Here is a 26652-nt window from a genome sequence, read left to right on the forward strand (position 1 = left end):
GACAGGTTGACACAAGATCAGACAGGAGTCCCTGTGGACTATGATGTCTGCAGATGACATTGTGATCTGTAGTGAGAGTAGGGAACAGGTGGAGGACACCCTGGAGAGGTGGAGATATGCTCTAGAGAGAAGAGGAATGAAGGTCAGCAGGACTAAGACAGAATATATGTATGTGAATGAGAGGGAGGATAGAGGAATGGTGAGGATGCAGGGAGTAGAGGTGGCAAAGGTGGATGAGTTTAAATACTTGGGATCAACAGTTCAGAGTAATGGTGAGTGTGGAAGAGAGGTGAAGAAGAGAGTACAGGCAGGATGGAGTTGGTGGAGAAGTGTGTCAGGAGTGATTTGTGACAGACAAGTACCAGTAAGAGTGAAAGGGAAGGTCTACAAGAGGGTAGTGAGACCAGCTATGTTATATGGGTTGGAGACAGTGGCATTGACAAAAAGGCAGGAGTCAGAGCTGGACGTGGCAGAGGTAAAGATGTTAAGATTTGCACTGGGTGTGACGAGGGTGGACAGGATTAGGAATAAGTATATTAGAGGGTCAGCCCAGGTTGGAAGGTTCGGAGTCAAAACCAGAGAGGCAAGATTACGTTGGTTTGGACATGTGCTGAGGAGGGATGCAGAGTATATTGGGAAAAAGATGCTAAGGATGAGCTGCCAGGTAACAGGAAAAGAGGAAGGCCTAAGATAAGGTTTATGGATGCGGTGAGAGAGGACATGCAGGTGGTTGGTGTGACACAGCAAGATGCAGAAGATAGGAAGAAATGGAAACAGATGATCTGCTGTGGCGACCCCTAATGGGAGCAGCCAAAAGAAGAAGTACTGTAAGGCAGTTTTGCCTATCAGTAGCGTACTTCCGCAGTAAAATCCCACATCACAAATAACTGGATTCCTACAGGAACCATGTTCAGCTTAGTATTGTGCTGCTGCACAATCATATTAGAATACCTCTCCCTGACGTGTCTGAATCACTGCATCAGTATTAAGCTGTGGAAACCATACCCAAGAACTGCTTAACAAAATTATATACTTTTTTAAAAAACATCCATAGTGTTAAATTATGATGCTCAAGTGCATTCTGCAATAATTTTTCAGATATTTAACGGTTTTCCAAAGACACTTGCTACACTGAAGCAATCATAAAGGCTTTATTAGGGTGCTTCACCGCTGTTTGAAACATATTTTTGCTAAAGCTTCTTCAGGTCTATGAATTGAACTGAAAACTGAATTGCTACCTAAACAATACTACACATAAACCAGCCAACAAGCAAGGCAAAATCATCTACTTGAGCTTCATCATCTTAACTGATTCAATCACATTCATGGCAAACCTTTTTTGCACAGAGTACACGTCATCCAATAAAGAGTTTAAACTGAGTTGTAGAATTACAAAGAAACTGCACACAAAATATTACAGATAAGAATATGCTCCATATGCAGTGGTACAGTTATAACCTGACTCCTTGAAGGCTAACTGTGGCCGAGGAGCTAGAGACAATAAATTCTTTGACTGCTTGGATCAGTGTTCTTTTTCGTTTGCGGTGAAGCAATTTGGTGCTGTGGCTTTGCTCTTTGTGTGGTGTTGTATTTGGTACAGTTATAAGCTGTCAGATCTGCTACATTCTAATGGAGTTTATCTGAACAAAACCATCAGCTGTAAACCTACTAGATGTATTCCTGTTCACAACAAAAGACCTAAGTAACCCTGTCCCCCCCCCAGTTAACTAACTGGCATGTCACTGATTTCAGTAGTACCAACTTCCAACTTAAAATTAATAGTTTACAGAATGAAAATATTACGGATAGGAAGGCAAAGGCAGAAATCAAAGTGGACTACTACTACATATTTTGAAGCATTGTCATAAATTTTGTTACAAGATTCCAGACCACTTGCAGGTTGACTGCATTATGTAAATTACTCTGGGAAATACATAGACACTATAACACAAAATATTTAGTCATGACTTTTTAATACTACGAAATAACCAATCCAACTGAATTACCAATATGTGACAGCTGTTTTGATTGAGTATCACTGGCAGTAGGGCTCTCTGTACTTGAACTTCGCTGTGCTCCTTGGGACATGCTGGCAGCAAGGTTTTTTTGAGAAGCAGCATCAGTACTTCCAGAGTCATTGCAGGCATCTTCTTCCATTAATGAGGAAGACTCCAAGTCAAGCGTTCCAGCAGAAGAAAGACTGGCTCTGTCGAAGTTTTGGTCCTGAAATGCACAGAAACATCTTATCTTGTTAATAATTACTCATTTCTTACCCTCAACCCTTAAACTGAGAACAGGTACTTTCCAGCACAATTGACCTTAAGACAACAGCAAAGTTCTTTTTCTTAACACAAAGCTTGCTAGACAATGGATGTTCTAGCACTACCTCAGAGTTTTTCTTTCACCGCAATGAATTACTATATTTTATTCCCAATCCACACAGATTAAGTATGCTCCACCCCAGCAAGAGTTTCTCTAAAAGGCTGATTTGGTGTTATGTAGGCAAGTCAAAAGTTAAATAGAAATCCTGTACCTGGATATAAAAATGGACATTCTAGATTTCTGCTCAATGATTGTTTTTGTTACTTCTTGTCAAAGCTCTAAAATCAGAGTTCAGTGGACACTTTTACTATACACAGAAAGACTCTTAAAAGCAGCCTATACATTTCAAATGGATATACACACACCACCCTATACATTTCAAATGGATACACACATTTTCTACACAGTACTATGTACATTATACAGTAAAACTGGGCTTATATTATCATTACTTACTACTGTAATAAAATGATTTAAACACGCATTTTATTACTGTAGTCCCAAAAGACAGACCTGGAGGCCAGGTCCAATTTGTACCACTTCGCAAAAGTATTCAGGACAGGCCAAGAACTGCTGAACACACATCATTAATAGAAGCATTCCAGAAGGCAGTAGTGACTGACACAGTCACTACTACAGCTCTGGCACAGTGTATTTTTCTAATTATCTGTAAAATTATTGTAACAGCAAACAATTCAATTATAAAGTCATTGAGAAAGCCACTGTTTCTTAACCGTTTTATCACTGCAACCTTGTATACAGAATTTCTCCAGTCCATACAGTACCTGAACCATCTGTGAAGTTCCACATAGTAAAGGTATTGATTACTATACGCAGTGGCAACTATGGGCATAAAAAGCATTCTTTTTTCAAACATACAGCATGGTGGTTTCATAGGGCTTGAATCGCAGAAATTCTTCCGGTAGAGGTAACACTCAGTAGATTATAAATTCTTACAAGGCAAAAATTTCCAAGTTAGCCAAGTCAGGTGACTCAAATGGACAAAGGACGAGTAAACTTCTCTAATATGAAACAAACCTCCCACAGTACAAAATGATACAAGGCAATAGGATTCAGAAAAACAGCCCTCAAAAAGACATCATCTTTAAGGACGATAAAAAACAAATAATCCCAACAGACGGCCGGATACACTCCAACTTTATTCACCACACAATAATCCAGTGACTAAGCATTTTTGCCAATTATTTGGCTTCAGAGTCATTGGATAACACAAGTACAATCATTTATAGGACTACCCCAATCAAGGTGTTAGCCAATCATAAAAACACAAATTTAAATATCATTAAATATGTATTAACAAATACGCGTCAACTACTTGGTCAATACCTATAATGGACGTAATATTAAAAAGTCTCATATTTGTCTAACAAATAAAATAAGATAATAAAATCACTTACATTAACAACATATTTCACCAAGATTTGTTGTGGATATATAACTAAATATTAACAACAAAAAATCATCATGAAGCAACTAATAAACGGAACGAATGAACAAGCCCCATTGATTTTACTATTTTATTATCTTATTTGTGAGACAAATATGAGACTTTATAATATTACGTCCATTATAGGTATTGACCAAGTAGTTGACACGTATTTGTTAATACATATTTAATGATATTTAAATTTATGTTTTTATGATTGGCTAACACCTTGATTGGTGTAGTCATATAAATGATTGTACTTGTGTTATCCAATGACTCTGATGAAACCAAATAAATAACTGGCAAAAGCGCTTAGTCACTGGATTATTGTGTGTTGAATAAAGTTGGGAGTGTATCCGACCATCTGTTGGGATTGTTTGTTTTTTATTTTTTTTTTTATTCTTAGTTTTTCCCTTGTTGGGTTTGTTTTTTGTTTTGTGTAATCTTTAAAAACGATAATATGATCAGAAACTGAAAGTATAAATTTTACCTTATCCTGATATTCTACACAATATCTATAGTCTCTGCAGCACTATAAGCAGTTTTTGGTCTGCAGGCTTTCTTCTCTATTCGCTCAGAATAGTGGTATGCAAGAAAAATGCTTACTTTTAAAATTTATGGAAACAGTAAGCTTTTCCCCCTGTCACTTCAATTTACAGTTTCCGTCATGCTTTAAAACACATTGTAATGAGCCCTTCATACTACACTACAAACCAGTGATTAGTATTTTTTTTCCAACTGGGAATCTGTCAACTGAATGGAGTTATCCTTATTTAAACTTCTCTATTCCCAGCGGTATCAACTTTTCTAACACTTGACATTCCAGCCTCAGCTGCTTTGACACAACAAAGTAATAAAGCTGTAAATCTTTAAAGACTCTGGGTTTATGACCTCAATGAGAGGGAAAGAAAGCAGCTGTAAACAACAATACACAATAAGATGTGAATCCCCAGAAATCCTGTAAGTTTATGAGCCCTGGGGAAAATAACAGAAGACAACAAATACCTTGTTATGGTGGGCTTTTCCTGGTCCAAAAATATAAAGTATGATGACTAATATGATGCAAGTGACACGGACAGAAATAATATATCCCAGGATTTTATTCAAATCTAATATGCGCACTAAAGATGATGAACAGCACAGAAATGCTACAGAAGGGGAGAAATAGCCAAGTCACAGTTTATTAAGAATCTTTTTCAGTGTGGAAAGCGCACAGTGGAAGATGTATTGTATTTAGTGTGGGTGGACTATAATGGAAGACTAGCTAAATCTAGCATCAAACATTTCAGAATAACAACTGATGACCTGTGCTATCAGGGCAGAAGAGAGTCCAGAATAAAGGCAATGGCACAAATACAAAGCCTTTCTTATATGTCACTGTCACTTCTGTTCGTGTAAGCATCAAAAAGAAAGAATTCTGTCAGAAGAATTGCCAGTATGACTACTACTACAAGTGGGGCAGCCATTCCATTAGCCCGTGTGCATACAATTTTGGATGGACCTTCCCAAGTGGATGGGTTAGAAGTTGCAAAGGAACGCCCGCAAGCAATTGCTGAAGCACAGGAAAATAGATCTGTTATCAAAAGTGACCAATCACCTGAGTATGAGAACACGCTAGGTGTCCTGTAGCCTCAGGTGAATCACTACTACTGATACACACTCTGAAAACATATTTGGGTCTGATGTGATATAGAATGGGAATGTGTGAAAATGAACCATCTTAATTACTTTGCAATGAGAAACTGACATGCAAATAAGAATCTAACTCCAAACAGCACATCTAGCCACCTCTAGAAGAGCACAGGCTGGATGACAGAAAGGTAAAGCATGTGAAGTGAAAAAATGTGCTGAGGCTGCTCAAGTCAACAGTAAACCTGAGGTACCCTGTCTTTCTCAGTACTAAAACAAATGAACATCATCCTAGCTATTGTTGGTACTTAGGAACATTTTGAGAGAGAGAGATGTACAAGAGCTTTTGCACCTCCTCCTAGCACTGGCTTTTTTTGATGTGAAAGTATATCTGACAAGGGCAATGATGCACACTCTGGTGGGATAAGAATGTCATGCGATGGCTGTAGGCTATGATTTCCCTGGACCATGCAAACCTGGTGCTAGAGAACCATCATGGGGCACTAAGGGACACTTTTCTTCCTACCACCTCTGTGCAGGGATGGCTGGTGTGGAATTGAGGACTAACGTAAACCACCTTGAGGCTATCTTTCATCACTCTATAAAAAGGGGGGACCCTTGCTTCTAGGCCCATAAACCTATTAGACCTCAATGGGTGAGTGTTGTGAAAGACCCACGGTATCCTACTGGAGATTACAGCACAACCAAGATCTCCACTGACTTCTCAGCATTCTGTTAAAAGGATAATCAGCACAGTGAAACTTCACTTCCTCATAGTCACAGCATTTAGTCCTTTTACATATATACTGGCCGACAGATTCAGTGCCAACTTTACCACTCTCTCCCCCACCAAAGGACGAATCACAATAATAGTAGATTGCCAGGCAGCCAGTATTACGGCTGCACAGGTTAAAACAGCACTGTCCAAGGCCAAGAATACAGCTTCTATGGGACCTGATAATATCCCCGGCTGTGTTCTACATTAACTACAGAGTGAACTGGCACGTAAGCTGTTTGCCCTGTTCAGTCACAGCCTCACCTCAGTTTTTGTCCCTACTAAATGGTGCACTGCTACAGTCATCCCTCTCCACAAAGGAAGAGCAACTATAGACCCTGGGAACTATCGCCCCATTAGTCTGACGAGTCTGATATGCAAAGCTATGGAGCTTATCATCATGGACTTAAACAAGGAAATAGGGTATTCTCCAAACTCTAGATCCCACACAATTTGGTTTTGTGAAGGGTAAATCATGCCTACTCAACCTGGTCGACTTCTTTCAGTCAGTCACCAGAGCTGTGGATGAAGGCAAGGTGGTTCAGACAGAACTCACAGTGTGAAAATAGCTGACTCCAAGTCAGACTGCCGACCAGTCACAAGTGGAGTCCCACAGGGTTTGGTCCTGGGTACTCTCCTGTTTGGTATCTACTTCTCTGAAGTCCAGGCCAACACGAAGGGACTCTGGCTGACAAAGTTTGCAGACGACTGCCAGTTGGGAGCTATTATTAACTCCCCAAGTGATGCTGACATCCTACAGAAAGGCCTCACTGAGACCAACGGCTGGTGTCAGAACCACGGCCTTAAGCTCAATGCCAAAAATGTGTCGTTATCCCCTTTGTGAAAAATCCGGTTCCCAATTTATTACCACATAGATGGTAGTCCACAGAACACAGAAGGCGTTATAAGAGATCTGGGAACACAGGTTGACAGCAACCCCTCTTTTGACCAGCACATTGCCACTGTGGTCAGAAAGTCCTTCTATGTGCCACATCTCATTATTAAGGGTTTTGCATCCAGGAAGAAAGAGGTCATTGTCTCCCTCTACTCTTCCCTCATTAGGCCAATCATCCAGTACAATGCCCTATTTGGCATGTACCTCACTAGACACCTGCAACAAATGGAGAGGCTGCAAAAGTACCTCATAAAGAGGATCCTAGGTCTTAAACACCTGTCCTATATGGACAGACTCAAAAAAAAACTCCAATTATTCTCTGTCTCATACCGTCTACTTAGAGGCGATCTCTGCTCGACTTACAAAGCCATGTTTGACCCAGCTCTGTTAGAAATGCTACATCTAAAGAAATCCCAATCTCTCCGCACCACACGCTCCACAGACCTCAACCTCATTACCACAATCAACAGAACAAGCTGGAGGGACAGGTTCATAACCCAGAGACTGCCCATGCTATGGAATAGACTTCCCATACATGTCAAACTGAGAACCTCACTGGCCCTCTTCAAGAGATATATTGATGAGCGGATGGGAAATAGAAAATTCACCCCAGGGATCACTCCAGTGGCTCTATGCGATAGAGGCACTGGGAACTAAGGCTGGGTGGTATGACGCAAGGGTAATCTTATGGGCTAGGCTTGTAAAGGCTCCAGGGCCATTAGCCTAGTACACACCTATGAACCTATGCGCAATGAGAGCATTTACATCACGTTATCGAAAGATGAAAATAGCGAACACTATTTCATCGGCCCCAAAACATCTAAATATGAAAATATCAAACATTCAGAACAGCCAATTTTTTCCCATGGAAAAAATTTGCTGCTCCGAAACATACACACTACACAAGCACATCAAACAAACAGCAACTACACACATACACTTAAATTCCTACATCTAATGCTACACTAAACTAAACATACACTACCATCTACCCACTTACCTTAACCTAAACTCTAACTCTAAGGTCCGTCACCATCGCACACTCACCTAACCCGCGCCCTAACCCTAACTCACTTAAACTGCCCCTAACCCTAAAGTCTGTCACTATTGCACACACGCCTAACCCGCACCCTAACCCTAACTCACTTAACCCGCCCCTAACCCTAATGTACAAACAAATCGCACACTTACCTGAACCCAACCCGTGACTTTTCACCACAGCGCTAAGAATAGCGAAGCCACAGAAACGGCCAACCGAATTCTTTCCAGAGGAAAGAATTCGCTGTTCTGCAGCTTCGCTATTCTTAGCGTTCGCTGAATAGTGTTCGATATCAGAACATTCAAAGTTTTAATACTTCGATATTCTGATATTGACCCCAATGAGATGCTCACTTATCACAGGATCAGCAAGGTTATCACGAAAGTGCAAAGCCAACAGAAGAATCCTGAAATGCAGCAATGCCAGCTCCTGCTACTCTGGCAGACCTGGCAAAATATTACCCTATGAAGCTTCCTATGGTAATGGGAACAGACCAGATAATCCTTGGTTCTTTCAAGGAACCTTCAAGCATTCCAAATACAATATGTATTTCATCCAATATGACTTAATGGAAATAGTTCACTGTCTTTAAAGGCAATACAGAAGCTGAGAATTCTTGCTTCCCATCATGGTCAAGAACATTGGGATCACTGTCAGGGAGGTGGACAACTACAGTATGAAGAGAGGAGAGGATATCTTCATATGAGCAGTCACCAAAACAGTGAAGTCAGGCGTCTTGGTTCCTGTTTTCTCCATTTTCCTTGTTTGGTCAAGGGGTAGTTTCTTTACTCACTAGTGGGAGTAGGGAGTACTGAGCTGCCTGTTTGTCCTCAGAGGAGTGGTTTAAGGCAGTAACTTGTAGTTTATTGGCCATTTTGGGTCATTTCCTGTCTTTTCCAGCCCCCTGCTATAAAGCACGCTTTGGCGGGCTTTTCTGGCTATAGAGAACTCAGCACAGCTCCTCGTGGTGTCCAGCAGAGTTCCTAGAGCAGCAGAGACCAGAAAAGACAAACTTTCCAGATTCTAAGTATTTTTTCTGCATTTTCGACTTTTTAAGCCTTTTGATTGCTATTTCTGCCTGTTTTATTCTGCTATTACCTATTTTTACTGTTTTTAATAGCTTGAATTGTTTATTGCACTTGCATGTTTAAGTTTTGCTTAAAAGTTAAACAACAGGCTAATACACTCAAGTGTACTAGCTTTTGATAGCATTTAGTCGAAAAACACAGCATTTATTGTATTTTCTGCCTATCTGAAAAAAACTTGAAAAAAAACAAAAAGAATACTCTTGTTTTCCATACTTTTCTAATAGTTTGTTCCAGTGATCAGATTTTGCTGATCCCTGGGCTTTGTCTTGGTTCCTGTTTTCTCCATTTTCCTTGTTTGGTCAAGGGGTAGTTTCTTTACTCACTAGTGGGAGTAGGGAGTACTGAGCTGCCTGTTTGTCCTCAGAGGAGTGGTTTAAGGCAGTAACTTGTAGTTTATTGGCCATTTTGGGTCATTTCCTGTCTTTTCCAGCCCCCTGCTATAAAGCACGCTTTAGCGCGGAGCTGCCACTGTTGCACACTAGGGCAGCGCCGGTTAATCAGGTTTAAACTATTCGGGCTACCTAAAGTCCACTCTTCAAATTTTCCCTTAAAACTACCTTCCTCGAACTATACTACTGACCTAATCAGCATATCCTAAAACTAAAAAGATCATCTCTACTTGACTCCAAGTAGACTATTCTCTATCTGTTAAACCTAGCACTTGCTCCTACAGTACTTATTACCTTGATACGGCACTCTTGTCATAGATAGTACCCCAAAAAGGTAACCCCCCATTTCTCGGTCACCCACGTCCCCCGGAATCTTTTTTAAAGTTTTTTTGTCTATCCTTCTAGCATGTCGAGGGATCAGTTGCTAGTGTCCTCTCCTGCTCAGCTGGTGAACATGGGAATATTGAGGCAATGCTACAATTGCCTCATGTACACAGACAACCCTCTCCTCCTCCCACAAAACACAAATACATGCGAGAGATGCAACTATACGGCCAAACTGGAGGCTGAGCTCTCTCAACATAGGACTGGCAAGACCAGTCAGGAGGAGAAGGTTACCACACACACTATAGACCCAGTCTCACATAGTACCATTACAACCTCAAATCATACACATAAACACACAAAGACATACTCGGAGACTCTGATCAAAAATCTACCAAAACAGCAGAGGCCACCAAAGCAGACACCCAAACAACCACCACCTCAGAACACAACACCTGCAACACATAGACCTCACAGTCAGAGTGTCAAACAGTCACAGCCCTTAAGGCCAAACACAATGCCAGACACACTAGTCATTGGTGACTCCATAGTCAGACACACTGACATCCCGCTCACCAGACTGAGTAAGGAGAAGGTCATAGTAAGCTGCCTGTCGGGCGCTAGAATCCGCCACATAACGCAAGCACTCAGGTCTCTCAACAGCAGGTACAAATATGACTCAGTCATTGTCCACGCTGGTGTAAACGACCTGAGACGTACCTCCTTGGACTACATGAAAAGAGACATTGAGGAGCTCTCTGATTATGTAGCCTAGGCAGGTATGACCCTGACCTTGAGCAGTATCCTACCTTCACCAAGAATGATGCCACAATACAGAGATAAGATGATCAGCTTTAACAATTGGCTTAAACACTGGTGTCATTCAAAGGGGATCCAGTGTCTGTCTGCCTGGGATGACATGCTGGACAAGCCACGCTGCTTCAAGGGACGGCTTGCACCTGTCACCCTGGGATTCGGATATTGGCAAAGGCTCTTGCCACCCCCATAGTGCCTTTTTAGGCAAGGCTCAAATTCTAAACCTACCACCCTAGAACACAAAAAGGAAAAACTAAGGGTAATGCTGCTCAATGCCAGAAGTCTAAATCTCAAAATGCACGCACTCGAGGCCCTTCTCAGTATGGAGAACATCGATGTCTGTGCTGTGACAGAAACCTGGTTCAAGGCTCCTGAGGGTACCCCAGCTATCAGGTTTTACCTCATATCATGCGTTCCGCCCCAAAATCTGGACAATACCAAGAAAGGAGGGGGTATCCATATTCATCAAGGACACCCACACCTCAAGACTGGTGGCAACGCACGATGCATCGGAGACCATCCAGGTGCAATTAACCATAGGCAAGACTGCTCTGCAAATTGTAGCATGTTACAGGCCACCCTCACAAACTCAGGAACCTCACATGGCCTTCCTGAAAACACTAGAGGGGATAAATGTATCACCAAACACCATCATACTAGGTGACTTCAATTACCCTAATATAGACTGGGAACACTACTCAAGCCCAAACACCCTAGCCCAAAAGTTCCTGGAATTCATAAACTCAAATGCCATGGAACAACTAGTCACCATCCCCACAAGAGGAGATAACATACTTGATCTCATCATCACGAACATGGGAGCACAATGTTCAACACCAGAAGTATACCCCTCACTGGTGAGATCAGATCACAAACTAATCTCGCTGGAGGTCCTCATCCCACCCCCACCTGAAATAAAAAGACCACAGTAAAACTTCCAAAAGCCGACTACACACTTCTAGAGACTAGTGTGGTCTCCTTTAAGGCCCCCGAGCAAGCGGAAAACAGTACTCAAGCCGCTGAATCACTTACAAATGCTTTCTACCAGCACCTGCAGGACTGCATGGATAAGGCAATCCCAAGCAAAACAAAGACTCTTTGTACCAAAGGCAAGCGTCCAGTCTGGTGGACCCCAGCCATAAACAAACTCTACAACAAAAGGAGGAAGCTACTACAAGATAGAGCAAAATCCTTAAAAGGTAAGACACCCTTGATCACTATAAGTAAAAAACTAAGAGCTCTCATAAAATCATCCAAAGCAAATTTGAGAGAAAAATAGCTAAAGACTCAAAAGACAATCATAAGGCCTTCTTTAGCTATGTTAGAAACCTGGGAGGAAACTCCCAGATATGCTCAGAACTGGTTCAAAATGATGTTAAGATTACTGATCCTACAGACATTGCCAACATACTGGCTGACAGGTTCAGTGCAAACTTCTCCCCACAAAGGAGAGATATCTATACCAAACGATTGCAGCCCCCAAACATCTCCAGCCCAAGTGAGAACTGCTCTCCAAAGCAAAAACACAGCATCCATGGGACCTGATGGTGTCCCCGGCTGTGTGCTCCACGAACTCAATGAGGAATTAAACCCACAGCTAGGACAGCTGTTTAATCAAAGTCTTACCTCGGGATACGTACCCAGGGAGTGGCGCACTGCAACTGTGGTCCCACTGCACAAAGGCGGTGCCTCCACCGACCCTGGAAATTACCGCCCATTAGCTTGACAAGCCTTATCTGCAAAGCCATGGAGAGAATCATAATGGACCTCATAAATAAAGACATAGGGAATTTGCAGACTTTGGATCCAACCCAGTTTGGCTTTGTCAAAGGCAGATCATGCCTTTTAAACTTGGTTGACTTTTTCAAACAGTCACCAAAGCCATTGATGAGGGAAAGGCAGTCCATACAGCCTACCTCGATCTGGCTAAGGCCTTCGATACAATACCCCACTCGGGTATCATTGAAAAACTCATCAGCTTAAATGTTAACCCATACATCACAAGATGGGTTGCAAACTGGCTGAGTGACAGAACCCACAGGGTCAGAGTTGCTGGCGCCATGTCAGACTCAAAGCCTGTCACAAGTGGTGTCCCACAGGGCTCAGTCCTGGGCCCACTCTTGTTTGGCATCTACTTTTCAAGTACAAGCAAACACAGGAGGGTTATGGCTGACAAAGTTTGCAGATGACTGCAAACTGGGCCATAGTAGAAAACACATCTGACACAGATATCCTTCAGAAGGGTCTCACAGAAATGGATAACTGGTGCCAGAGCCACGGACTAAAGTTAAATGCCAAAAAATGCATAGTCATACCCTTCGGGAAAAACAAGGTTACCCCTAGCTACCAAATAGGTGGCAATCCACTGACCACAGAAGAAGTTATCAGGGACCTGGGGACCCAGGTTGATAGTAGTCTGTTATTCGACACCCATGTAGCTAAAGTAGTTAGGAAGACCTTCTACATTGCCCACCTTATCATGAAGGGATTCTCATCTAGATCAAGGGAGGTCATAGTCTCCCTTTACTCATCACTCATCAGACCAATGATTGAGTACAATGCCCCATTCGAATGTATCTGACCCGACACTTGCAGCAGCTGGAGAGGCCACAAAAGTTCCTCACCAAAAGGATAAAGGGTCTCAAAAACTGTCCTATGCTGCCCGACTGAAAGAACTCCAGCTCTATTCAGTCGCCACCGCTTGCTCAGAGGTAACCTTTGCCTAACATACAAGGCCATGTCAAACCCAGATTTGATGAATATGCTTCACCTCAAAAATCTAGATCCATCAGAGCCACAAGGGCGGGAGACTTAAACCTCGACACGGCTATTAATAGGACGTGCTGGAGGGATAGATTCATCACCCAAAGACTCCCTATGCTGTGGAACAAAATCCCGGTACATGTGAGGCAGAGCACCTCGCTGGCCTTGTTCAAGAGAAATCTTGACCAATGGATGGGAGATCGCAGATATACCCCAGGGATTACCTCAATGTCACTGCTCGACAGAGGCACAGCAAAATAATGGGTATAGTTCCCCATACTAAAGGGGTGGCGTAAGCCACAAAACGATGGGCTAGGTTTGTAAATGCCCTCGGGCAGATAGCCTAGTATGAACCTATGTACCTATGAAAGTATATGCCTTATGGGAACATAACCTGGTCAGCCCTTCTTACAGGAGACTCTAGCTCTAGTTCTAAATGCTTACTTTTAATAAGCTACTTTATGGGTTTCTCTGAGTCAGAGTGGTAAAAGTCAAAAGAAAATGAAGATCATTTTAAACTTAATTCCAGTCTGAAAGCTTACCACAGCTCTAGTCAAAGCCTAAAAAACCCAGTCCTAGTTAATTCAGAACAGTATGTAAAGCTAATCCAGATAAGTCACTGTACAGTCTCTCACCTTCTTTCATACTTAAGTTCTGTGGAGTCATGTCAATGACTAATATAGTAGAAACTGATAAAATCCAGCCACAAACTCTGCCAATGGTTAGAGGCAAAATTCCAAAACAATCCAAGGACAATCAAAAACTTCCCGCTGTTAACAGCACTTCTTCAGCTTAAAAGTAAATCAAAGAAACAAGTATTTAAAGGACCAAATCATGTCAAATGGCTTGAAACACAACCAATAAAATGCATCAAATCCAAGGTAACAGTTATATGAAATTAAACATTCATGTCACCATCTTGAAAAACATCCAGTAAAACGCACCAAATAGAAAACTTTTACATGTAATAAAAACTATTCCCACCAAGAGAGACCAATAAACCCTTATCTTCAAACTTTTATGTTTCAAGACACACTTAATATTTATATAACCATTTGCCTATGGGGGTGATGTATACAAATGTAACTGCCAATCATTATTCCCAATGGTGTGTTTAAATCACTAATCCTAGGGCTGTCTTGTGCTGTGTATTAATACATAAATGTTTACAGTGTCATATTTTGACTGCTTTGGGCTTAATTTTATTTTCAGTTTTGGTTACTCAGCAGTTTATCATTAAATTTAATTCCTCCCTAAATTGAGGTGGAAGTAAAAATATCTCCAGTGCAGTAACAGATGGAGGAGAAGAGATCTCACCTGCCAGGTAAGGACCAGAGAAGTGGGAATATTATAGGTTTAATACATAGTACTGTCATTTATGCTGTAGTCTAAGAAAAAAGCAAACTCATCTCCAAGATAAATGGAGATATAAGACTACAACTGAAACGTGGGAAGTCTGCAACAATAACACGTTTACAAAAGACACCAGAGGGGCACACACCTTTGCAATAGATGATGATGTCACTAACAAATGGTGAAAAGCAGACCCCTGTTTTGCTGAAGTCATCGATGCAGATACTTGTAAGTCTAACTCTGCAGAAATGGCCACAAGTTTATATGATGTCTGAAAAGCAGACTTAAGTAGGACTGACACCTGGTTTCAACTGTCTTTAGGAGGAGGTGTCAGTACCAAAGATGGAGTCTTCTCTTTTAGTTGCAAATAAATCACAGTCTACAAAAGGAGAGAATGAGGTCCTCTAACAGGAGAAAGAAGAGTAGGAGGAGCCGTTCAGGAACAGAGGAATGCTAAGGTGAAAAAAGCTGGATCTAAAATGATGGGGGAAGCCAAATCAGCTCTGGTGATGGTCTCCACAATTATAACAGCAGGTCACTACTACTTCATATCTACCTTGTGTTCCATCTGTTTTCAACATTTAGACATTCAAAATGGTGTAAAGAACCACAACACTTTTAAAATTGCTGTTTTTTTCAAACAAATATGATGTCAAAAGTATATCTGAAGTAGTTTCAAGATTCTCTAACCTTGAACATTTAATAACTAAGCAGAAATCAGGAGGAGGTGAGGTAAGCCGAACACAGACTCCCTATGCTTGTAAATTCAGCTGAAGCAACTAATGTGACCTCAATTTTCAACAGCTTTTTACCTCCTGTAATCAATCAGTAGCATCACTGCACTTCAATAGAAGTGTTGTCATCATCATTGAAGGTATGAAGGCATTTAATGTGCTTGTTGGCCACAAGAAAGTACAATTGTGTAAAATCTTACCATGACAGCAGATGTTCTTCTCTTTACTGTTGCAGTATTTTTCATTGTAGGGATCTCCTGCCAAGGACAGTCCAACGTTGAGACAGTATACCAAAGCCTTTATATCTTGAATGCACTGTACGTCACATATATGCTCACTGTTAGGGCATATTGCATAAAGGTGACCTACGGATGCAACTACCCAGAACTGAATTGCCCCAGTACAGAACAGTCTCCATAGGACAAAAGAGGCTCTGCACATCCAAAAGGAGAAACTGCATATAGAAAAGGGAGGGAAACCAAAACAAAACCCAAAAGAAAAAAGAGATGGAGGGAGAAAACAAATAATGCAACAGTGAAGAGAATGACATCTACTATTATGACAAGATTTTACAGATCTGTACTTTGTTCTTCTATATCACTGTTACTGTATTCTTCACCACAGAGAGAGTACAAAAGCACAGGAAAAAGACTGGAAAAAGCCCTCAACAAACCCATGCAGAATGGCACTAGCAAAACCTGCTCTAGCTCTAGAAGCCAAATTCAGTTTGTAATGCTTAGTAAAGGTATGCACTGAAGATCAAGTAGCAGCTTCAAGGACGGAATTGGTATCCAACTCCTTGAAGAAAACACCAGAAGAAGCAACAGAGCTAGTGGTGTGAGCTCTAACAGAATTAGACACTTTTGCCATGAAAAGAGCAAAAGGAAATGGCCTTAGTCAGCCAGGAAGAGATTGTTTGCTTAGAAACAGCCAAACCCAATGTCCTAAGATGAAAGGAAACAAAAAGCTGGTCAGAGTTACGAATGGCATTAATTGTATCCAAATACCTGAGCTGTCTGTGGAAATCCAAGGTATTTAATACCCTCTCACTAGCAGACTAAGGAGAAGGAAAAAGGGAGGGAGTTGTACTGACTAATTTAAAGACAACTCATTAACCACCTAGGGCATTAAAGAAGGATTAGTATGAATGGACACCCTATCCCTGTGGAAAAAAAACAAAAAAGGAGGGATGGCCATAAGGGGATTAAGATGCCTTTAAGAAACTGACTTCAAAGCGAGAAGCCAAAGGAGGATTCAAGGGCAGACAGGCAGAAATAGCTCACAAATGGGCCTTTATAGAAGAATAGGCCAATCCAGACTTGAGCAACTCACATAAATAGGACAGAACCAAAGGGGCCCCCCACTGAAAAAGGGTCCTGGTTATGAGCATGGCACCACACAGAAAATCTCTTCCATTTGCACATACCAGAGTTTTATTTTCTTCAATAATATTTTATTGTTTTACAAGAAAAGTACAGTTGTGTACCTACCATAAATGTAGATGTTCGAGTGTATTCACTGTTGCAGTCTTTACACTTGGGTTATCCTGCTGGCAGGCTACCCACAGTCAGCCTGAATTCCAAAGTCTTGGTCCGGCGTCGGTTGCTGTCGCCTCTTCCCTGACGTCAGTGCACCAGGGGTATAAAAGATGCAGCCGACGACATTTTCTTCAGTTTTTCTTGCCCCAGATGTCAGGTGCCCCCAAAAGGGTAGGCTAAAAAAAATTGCTAATAAAAGCATGCACTAAAATAACAATACCTTCACCTACAAGAAAATTCACCACATAGGTTGTATAGGATAGAGAAGTACAGATAAGTCCCAGCAAAGAAAGGGTGGTGGTGGGTGGGTAACCTGGACTGCAACAGTGAATACACTCGAACATCTACATTTATGGTAGGTACACAAAGTACAGTTTTGTACCTACCATAAATGTAGATGTTCGAAGATCCACATTGCTGCAGTCCTTACACTTGGGTAGTCCGCTGTCCACGGTCGGCCCGAATATCAAAGTATAAGGCTGACGTCGGTCAGGGCGCATTTAACTGACGTCAGGACGTCAGGGTACAAATGCGCATGACCGGCGTCATATCCTCAGTCTTTTCTTGCCCCAGATGTCAGAAGACCTTAAAAATAAAGGTCAAAACCAAAAGACAGCAAACAAATAACCAACCACCCCTGCACTAACTATATGTACAATATATACAATATGTACAACCCAACCCACACAACCACCTCCAACTACAGAGGGGAAGGAGGGAGGGTAAATTGGACTGCAGCAATGTGGATCTTCGAACATCTACATTTATGGTAGGTACAAAACTGTACTATGTTCTTCATCTCACATTGCTGCAGTCCTTACACTTGGGTAGAATCCCAAAGCAGAGGTAAGGGAGGATGGCTAACTATAAGGAAGCAGGAGCTGCCAAAATGCCCTGCAAAACCGCAGCGGCAAAACCAGCCCTGGACTTAGAGTAAAGTGGCAGGTGATAATGCCTAGAGAAAGTATGCACAGAACTCCAAGTAGCTGCCTCCAAAATATCCTTGGTTGCCACTCCCCTCAAAAAGCTGTTGAAGTGGCAGTAGCCCTAGTGGAATGAGGCCTAATCCCAGCTGGAACCTCCTTGCCATGATGGGAATAACAGAAAGCAATGCAAAACCCAATCCATTTAGAAATAGTTTGTTTTGACACAGGCTTGCCCTGAGAACTCAAAGCAAAAGAAACAAACAACTGCTGAGACTGCCTGAACCCTTTAGTTCTGTCCAAATAATAACGCAACTGCCTGTGTACATCCAAAGTGTGCAAAATCTTTTCCCCTTATTTTGGGGATTTGCATAAAAAGTAGGCAAATGAATAGTCTGGTTTAAAGCCACACTAGAAACCACCTTAGGCATAAAGGAAGGATTAGTACGTAATGATACCCTATCCTTATGGAAAATCAAGAAAGGCTCAACTGCCATAAGGGCCTGTAATTCAGAAACCCTTCTTGCAGAGGTAATGGCCAACAAAAAAGCAGTCTTCCATGATAAATATTTCAACTCAGCAGTAGCTGCAGGCTCAAAAGGTTGTAGAGTGAGTTTCTCCAACACAAAATTGAGATCCCAAGTAGGAGTAGGAGCTCTTCGTGGGGGTCGTATAGTCTTTGCCCCTCTAAGAAATTGCTTGAACAAAGGATGAGAAAACAATGGCGCGTCGCAATCATAGTGAGCTGAAATTGCTGCAGCATGAACTTTAATAGAAGAGAAAGACAAACCTTTGTCTAGTAACTCAGTAAGATATTGAAGAGCCACACACAAATTAGGCTTAGAAACATCAAAATCTTTTGCTGCACTCCAAAATAAAAATCTCTTCCATTTATCAGCGTACACTTTCCTTGTACTAGGCCTTCTAGCTTCCAAAATAACATTCAAAACTTGCTGAGGAAGTGGAGGCCCATTATGGTTCAAAACAGAATATGCCAGGCTGTTAGGTGCAGAGAGTGAAGCTCGACATTGAGCAAAAGGCTGTCCTCCTGTGACAACAGGTGTGGAATCGAAGGCAAAGGCCATGGAGGCTTCCATACTAGACTTCTTAGTAATGGGTACCAGTGCTGTCGAGGCCAATCTGGAGCTATTAAAGTCATCCTTGGCTTGTCCTGTCTGACCTTCAGAAGTACCTTTGGGAGGAGAGGCAGAGGTGGAAAGGCATACACATGAAGATTGCTCCAATGGAAAGAAAGAGCATCCACTCTCCAAGCTGTGGGATGAAACCTTTTCGTGCAAAACTTTGGCAGCTGATGGTTTAGTGGAGAAGCAAACAGATCTATGTCTGGAGTTCCCCATGACACTGTCAATTTCTGAAATACATGAGGATCCAATTTCCACTCGTGGGGATCCATAATACGTCTGCTCAACACATCTGCTAAGGAGTTCTGTGCTCCTGGCAGAAACCTTGCCTGAAGATTGAGCTGTAAACTGAGAGCAGTCTCCCACAAAATCATTGCTTGCCTGCATAGAGGATAAGAATGCGTTCCCCCTTGCTTGTTGATGTACCACATGACAGTTGTGTTGTCTGTTAGAATCAACACCTGTCCTGGAAGAAGGAATTCCTTGAAAGCTATTAATGCAAACTGGACTGCTAACATCTCCTTCATGTTGATATGTAGATGTTGCAGTCTGACAGGCCACTTGTTTTGTATCCACTTTCCATTTAGAGGAGCTCCCCAAGCTTTGTCTGAGGCATCTGTCGTTAAAATCTGACTTGCCTCTGGCCGGGTCACAGAGAGTCCCTTGTTTAGGTGACATTCCTGAGCCCACCACCAAAATTCCTTCTGAATGCAAGGTATTATTTGAATGACAGTGTCCAGATCCTGGCAGTGCTGTGTCCATACATTTTTGAGATACCATTGTAGCTTCCTCATATGCAGTTTGGCATTGGGAAGCACCAGAAGACAAGATGCCATGAACCCTAAGGCTTGAAGGACTGTCTTTGCAGTCAGCCCGGACTGATGAGATAGTTGATGGAAGTAAAGGGATAGACTTTTTTGTTTGTCCGGGGTTAAAAAGGCCATCTGGGCTGCTGTATTCAGTCTCACACCCAGAAAGCACATGTCTTGAGAGGGTACTAGACTGGACTTTATTTCGTTCACAGAATACCCTAGGCATCTTAGCACTGCTATCACATATTCCAAATGACGAAGAAGCTCTTCCCTTCCTTGAGCCAGAATTAGGCAGTCGTCCAAATAAGGATAGATCTGTATTCCTTTTAGTCTGAAGAAAGCTATCACTGGAGCCAGAACTTTCGTGAACACTCTGGGCGCAGTAGATAAGCCAAAGGGCAATGCAGAGAACTGATAGTGAGAAGTCCCAGCTCGAAAACGCAGATACTTTCTGCAACTGAGTCTGATAGGAACATGAAGGTAAGCCTCCTTGAGATCCAAAGTCACCATCCAATGATCTTTGCCCAGCAGAGGTAAAAGCTGCTGCAACGTCAACATTTTGAACTTGGGAATGTCCAGATAAGTGTTGAGGATAGATAAATCCAAAATTGGTCTCCACGCGTTCCCCTTCTTTGGTACTAGGAACAGGCGAGAATAAAATCCTAGGCCCACTTCTGGCAGAGGGACCGGCTGTATGGCCCCTAGTTGGAGCAAAGTACAGTTTTGTACCTACCATAAATGTAGATGTTCGAGGATTCCCTTGCTGCAGTCCTGACAATTGGGTATAGTCCGCGTCCCAGTCGGCCCGAATACCAGAGTATAAGGCTGACGTCGGTCATGGCGCCTTAGACTGACGTCAGTACGTCAGGGTACTAATGCGCATGACCGACGTCATTTCCTCAGTCTTTTCTTGCCCCAGATGTCAGAAGACCCAAAAAGACAAGTCCCAAAAACAACCTGCACCAAAAAACATGTACAATATATATACAGTAAAATATACACAAAATATAAGCATGTAAACTCACCTACACAACCACCCTGAAACACAGAGGGGAAGGAGGGAGGGTAAATTGGACTGCAGCAAGGGAATCCTCGAACATCTACATTTATGGTAGGTACAAAACTGTACTATGTTCTTCGTCTTCCCTTGCTGCAGTCCTGACAATTGGGTAGAATCCCAAAGCAGAGGTAAGGGAGGCTGGCAAATTATAAAGTAGCAGGAGCTGACAACATGCCTTGTAAAACAGCTGTGGCAAAACCAGCTCTAGTCTTAGAGTATATAGGCAGGTGATAATGCCTAGAGAAAGTATGCAGTGAACTCCAAGTAGCTGCCTCCAGAATATCCTTAGTTGCCACCCCCCTTAGAAATGCTGTTGAAGTGGCAGTAGCCCTAGTGGAATGAGGCCTAATCCCAGCTGGAACCTCTTTGCCATGATGGGAATAACAAAATGCAATGCAAAAGCCAATCCACCTAGAAATAGTTTGTTTTGACACAGGCTTGCCCTGTGAACTTAAAGCAAAAGAAACAAGTAACTGCTGAGACTGCCTAAAATCTTTAGTCCTGCTCAAATAATAACGCAATTGCCTGTGTACATCTAAAGTGTGCAAAATCTTTTCCCCTTTATTTTGAGGATCTGCAAAAACGTAGGCAAATGAATAGTTTGGTTTAAAGCCACACTAGAAACCACCTTAGGCATAAAGGAAGGATTAGTACGTAATGATACCCTGTCCTTATGGAAAATCAAAAGGGCTCTACTGCCATAAGGGCCTGCAACTCAGACACCCTTCTTGCAGAAGTAATAGCCAACAGAAAAGCAGTCTTCCATGACAAATATTTCAATTCAGCAGTAGCTGCAGGCTCAAAAGGTTGTAGAGTAAGTTTTTCCAACACAAAATTGAGATCCCAAGCAGGAGTAGGAGCTCTACGTGGGGGTCTTATATTCTTTGCCCTCTAAGAAACTGCTTGAACAAAGGATGCGAAAACAAAGGTGGGTCACAATCATAGTGAGCTGAAATTGCTGCAGCATGAATCTTTATGGAAGAGAAAGACAAACCTTTGTCCAATAATTCAGTAAGATATTGAAGAGCCACACTCAAATTAGGCTCTGAAATCTCCAAATTCTTTGCTGTACTCCAAAACAAAAATCTCTTCCATTTTTCTGTACACTCTCCTAGTACTAGGCCTTCTAGCTTCCATAATCACATTTAAAACTTGTTGAGGAAGCTGAGACCTACCATGCTTCAACACAGAATATGCCAAGCTGTGAGATGAAGAGATGGAAGCTTGACATTGAGCAGATGACCGTCCTTCTGAGATAACAGATGAGGAATCAGAGGTAAAGGCCATGGAGGCTTCTTTACAAGACTCCTTAGAAGTGGGTACCAATGTTGCCGAGGCCAATCTGGAGCTATCAAAATCATCCTTGGCCTGTCCTGTCTGACCTTTAGTAATACCTTTGGAAGAAGAGGTAGAGGTGGAAAGGCATAGACATGAAGGTTTTTCCAACTGAAAGACAGAGCATCCACTTTCCAAGCTGTGTGATGAAACCCCTTTGTGCAATACTTTGGCAGCTGGTGGTTTAGTGGAGAAGCGAACAGATCTATGTCTGGAGTTCCCCATGACACTGTCAATTTTTGAAATACATGAAGATCCAGTTTCCACTCGTGGGGATCCATGATTTGTCTGCTTAATACATCTGCTAGGGAGTTCTGTGCTCCTGGCAGAAACCTTGCCTGAAGAGTCAGTTGCAGGCTTAACGCAGTCTCCCATAGAATCATTGCTTGCCTGCATAGAGGATAAGAATGTGTTCGCCCTTGCTTGTTGATGTACCACATGACAGTTGTGTTGTCTGTCAGAATCAACACCTGCCCTGGAAGAAGTAACTCCTTGAACGCCATCAATGCAAACTGGACAGCTAACATCTCCTTCATGTTGATATGTAGATGCTGTAGTCTGGCAGGCCACTTGTCTTGTATCCACTTTCCATTTAGATGAGCTCCCCAAGCAGTGTCCGAGGCATCTGTCGTTAAAATCTGACTCGCCTCTGGCGGGTCACAGAGAGTCCCTTGTTTAGGTGACATTCCTGAGCCCACCACAAGAATTCCTTTTGAAGGCAAGGTATTATTTGAATGACAGTGTCCAAATCTTGGCAGTGCTGTGTCCATACATTTTTGAGATACCATTGCAGCTTCCTCATATGCAGTTTGGCATTGGGAAGCACCAGAATACAAGATGCCATGAACCCTAATGCTTGAAGGACTGTCCTTGCAGTCAGCACGGACTGATGAGATAGTTGATGGAAGTAAAGTGACAGACTCTTTTGTTTGTCCGGGGTTAAAAAGGCCATCTGGGCTGCTGTATTCAGTCTCACACCCAGAAAGCACATGTCTTGAGAGGGTACTAGACTGGACTTTATTTCGTTCACAGAATACCCTAGGCATCTTAGCACTGCTATGACATATTCCAGATGCTGTAGAAGGTGTTCCTTTTCTTGAGCCAGAATCAGGCAGTCGTCCAAGTAAGGATAAATTTGAATGCCTTGAAGCCTGAAGTAAGCTATCACTGGAGCCAGAACCTTTGTGAATACTCTGGCAGTAGATAAGCCAAAGGGCAATGCAGAGAACTGATAATGAAAATCTCCAGTTCGAAACCGCAGATACTTTCTGCAACTTAGCCTTATGGGCACATGAAGGTAAGCTTCCTTGAGATCCAAAGTTACCATCCAGTGATCCTTGCCCAGCAGAGGTAACAGTTGCTGTAACGTCAACATCTTGAACTTGGGAATGTCCAGATAAGTGTTGAGGATAGATAAATCCAAAATTGGCCTCCACGTGTTCCCCTTCTTTGGTACTAGGAACAGGCGAGAATAAAATCCGAAGCCCCTTTCTGACACAGGGACTGGCTGAATAGCCCCTAGCTGGAGTAACTGAGAAACTTGCTTGTGAGCCTCTTTTCTTTGTGGAGGAGGAACATCGGGCATGCCTTTGAAAGGGGGCATTGTGTGGAAATAAAATCTGTACCCGTGATGAATGATATCCAGCACCCATCTGTCTTGAGTGATTAAATCCCAATTTTCTTTGAAAAGAGACAATCTTCCTCCCAAAGGAGCTGCCAGACGAGAGTCCACTGGCAGCTGAAAAGGCAGGTCATTGGTTCTGCTTACGAAAGGACTGACCCCTGCCCTCACCAGAAGTCTGAGCAGGTGAACTGTCTGATCTAGGCCTAAACGAACCTTGAGCCCTGCCCCTACCACGTCTAGACCTACCCCTAGACTGGGAACCATAAGCAGGATATGTCCACCCCTTAGCAGGCCAATTTCTACTAAACTTGGAGGCTGCACCTGCAAAAATCTTTAACAGTCTGCATAGACTTAGCTTTGTCCTCCATTTTCTTTAAAACTGCTTCCACAGGCGGTCCAAACAACACATCAGACTGTAAAGGAGCATCCAAAATCCTGGTCTTAACATGCTCAGCTAAATTCTGATCCTTCAACCATGCATGTCTGCGAAGAACAGAACTAGTAGCAGCCACCCTCGAGGAGGCCTGAACAGCATCAAAACCACACTGCAAAGAATGCTTACCCACTTGTTCAGACACATGAACCAAATCCAGCAATTCTTTACACTCAATACCTTCCGCCAAAGCATCCACCTTAGATTTCAATTGTGAAAGGAGATAATTCTGATATTTCAGCATATGAAATTGACAATTCAACGCTCTCATAGCTAGAGTGGAAGAAGTATATACTTTCTTACCCCACCTATCCAAAGCCCTTGCCTCTTTATCAGAGGGTACAGGATTTTTAACCACAGAAGCTTTAACACCTTTAGGCCCCTGAGAAACAGTTTCTGGGTCCGCCCTGGGACTCTTAAACAAATACTTATGAGCTTGGGCACCCTATAATACCTATCAGGCTTAACAGGAGCAGGAGGCAAGGAATCAGGGTTCAGAGAAGCCTCTGCAAAACATCCTCCACCACATTCAACACAGGAGGAATAGCTAAGGGCCTATGCTGGGGCAAAACAAGAATTCCCTAAGCCTTTTTCTGGAGTCAGAGTAATCTTGGCCTTCCCATTTAAAGTGCTCCCTCATGGAGTGAAGAGTCTCTGAAAATGAAAAATCCTCAGGAGGAGAAGCTGAAGGAATGGAATCATCCACATCAGAATCAGAATAAGCAGGAAACTCTTGCAAGTCTTCCACAGAAGACTCTGAAGCCTGTGAACACTGTTCAAAACTATCAAACTCCTGTTCCACCCTAGGCCTCTTATCAGGTGGGGCATAGAACCTCTAATCAGAGTAATCAAATCTTCTGCCATTTTAAGCATATGTTTCTTAGGCACAGAGCCCGAAATGCTAGGAGAAGCCCCTACAGAAGCTGAACTTGGCCTTCCTCTAAAAGAAGCTTTGGCAACAGAAGGAGATGCCCTAACTACCTTGGGAAGAGAGGGAAGAACAGTTACCTGAGAAGCCCCCTCAGCCTGGCCTACCTCCTGAGAGGGCACATCCTGTAACAGTAAAGTATCTGCCTGAGACTCCATAGAGACACCTGGCAAAACCTCTGGCTCCCCTGAGCCTTCTAAAGGACCGCCGTCCGGGACTGCCGGTTCCTCACCCCTAGACTTCACCGTTTTGTCCTTGCGCTTCTTAGATGAAGCAGGCGTCGGAGCATCCGACGGCATAGTGTAATTGCAACGCTTCCCAAACACTAACCTAGCACAATCAAGCCTCCTCTTAATAGTGCGCTTGTTAAATCTAGCACAAGAGCGGCAACCAACAACGTCGTGCTCAGGCCCTAAACAAGGTATACACAATGTATGATAATCCCTATGCGGTATCTGCTTCCCACAAGAAATACAGTTATTCACTTTCTGACATCCGGTTAAATACTGAGGCAAGAAAACCAAAATGTTCTACGGGTTACTTAGCCAACTCTGTATTCAGTCTGAAACTCCGGATTCGGAAAATCTCAGAACGCCAACCTGCACTCGCAAAATTGCTTCTGCATCGGACCATGCGGCAAAAAAGACTGAGGAAATGACGTCGGTCATGCGCATTAGTAACCTGACGTACTGACGTCAGTCTAAGGCGCCATGACCGACGTCAGCCTTATACTCTGGTATTCGGGCCGACTGGGACGCGGACTATACCCAATTGTCAGGACTGCAGCAAGGGAAGACGAAGAACATCAGAGAAACCTGTTTGTGAGCCTCTATTCTTTGTTGAGGAGGAACGTCTGGCATGCCTTTGAAAGGAGGCAAGGTATGGAAATAAAACCTGTAGCCGTGGCGTATGATATCCAATACCCATCTGTCCTGGGTAATTAAACTCCAATTTTCTTTGAAAAGTGCCAACCTTCCTCCCAAAGGTGCTGCCAGACGAGCAGGCTCTGGCAGCTGAAAAGGTAGGTCATTGGGTCTGCTTACGAAAGGACTGACCCCTGCCCTCACCCGAAGCCTGTGCAGGAGAACTCCCTGTTCTAGGCCTGAAAGAGCCCTGAGCTCTGCCCTTACCACGTCTAGATCTACCCTTAGACTGGGAATCATAAGAAGGATACGTCCACCCCTTAGTAGGCCAATTTCTACTAAACTTTGGAGGCTGGACCTGCAAAAAATCTTTAACAGTCTGCATAGACTTAGCCTTGTCTTCCATTTTCTTTAAGACTG

The 26652-nt window shown here is 42.8% G+C and overlaps 1 protein-coding gene across 1 annotated transcript in view; it reads right to left on the reverse strand.

Moving 5' to 3' along the window:
• Positions 1-26652, reverse strand: part of DENND4A (DENN domain containing 4A) — a 2763357-nt gene that overhangs the window by 715631 nt on the left and 2021074 nt on the right. Inside the window, exon 27 of the mRNA XM_044077857.1 lies at positions 2007-2223. Within this exon, the coding sequence (XP_043933792.1) occupies positions 2007-2223 (217 nt within the window). The remainder of the gene's footprint in view (positions 1-2006; positions 2224-26652) is intronic.

Source organism: Protopterus annectens, chromosome 7.part0, assembly GCF_019279795.1.
Source record: "Protopterus annectens isolate FY-2018-M chromosome 7.part0, PAN1.0, whole genome shotgun sequence".
In the NCBI taxonomy this organism is placed as follows: Eukaryota; Metazoa; Chordata; order Ceratodontiformes; family Protopteridae; genus Protopterus; species Protopterus annectens.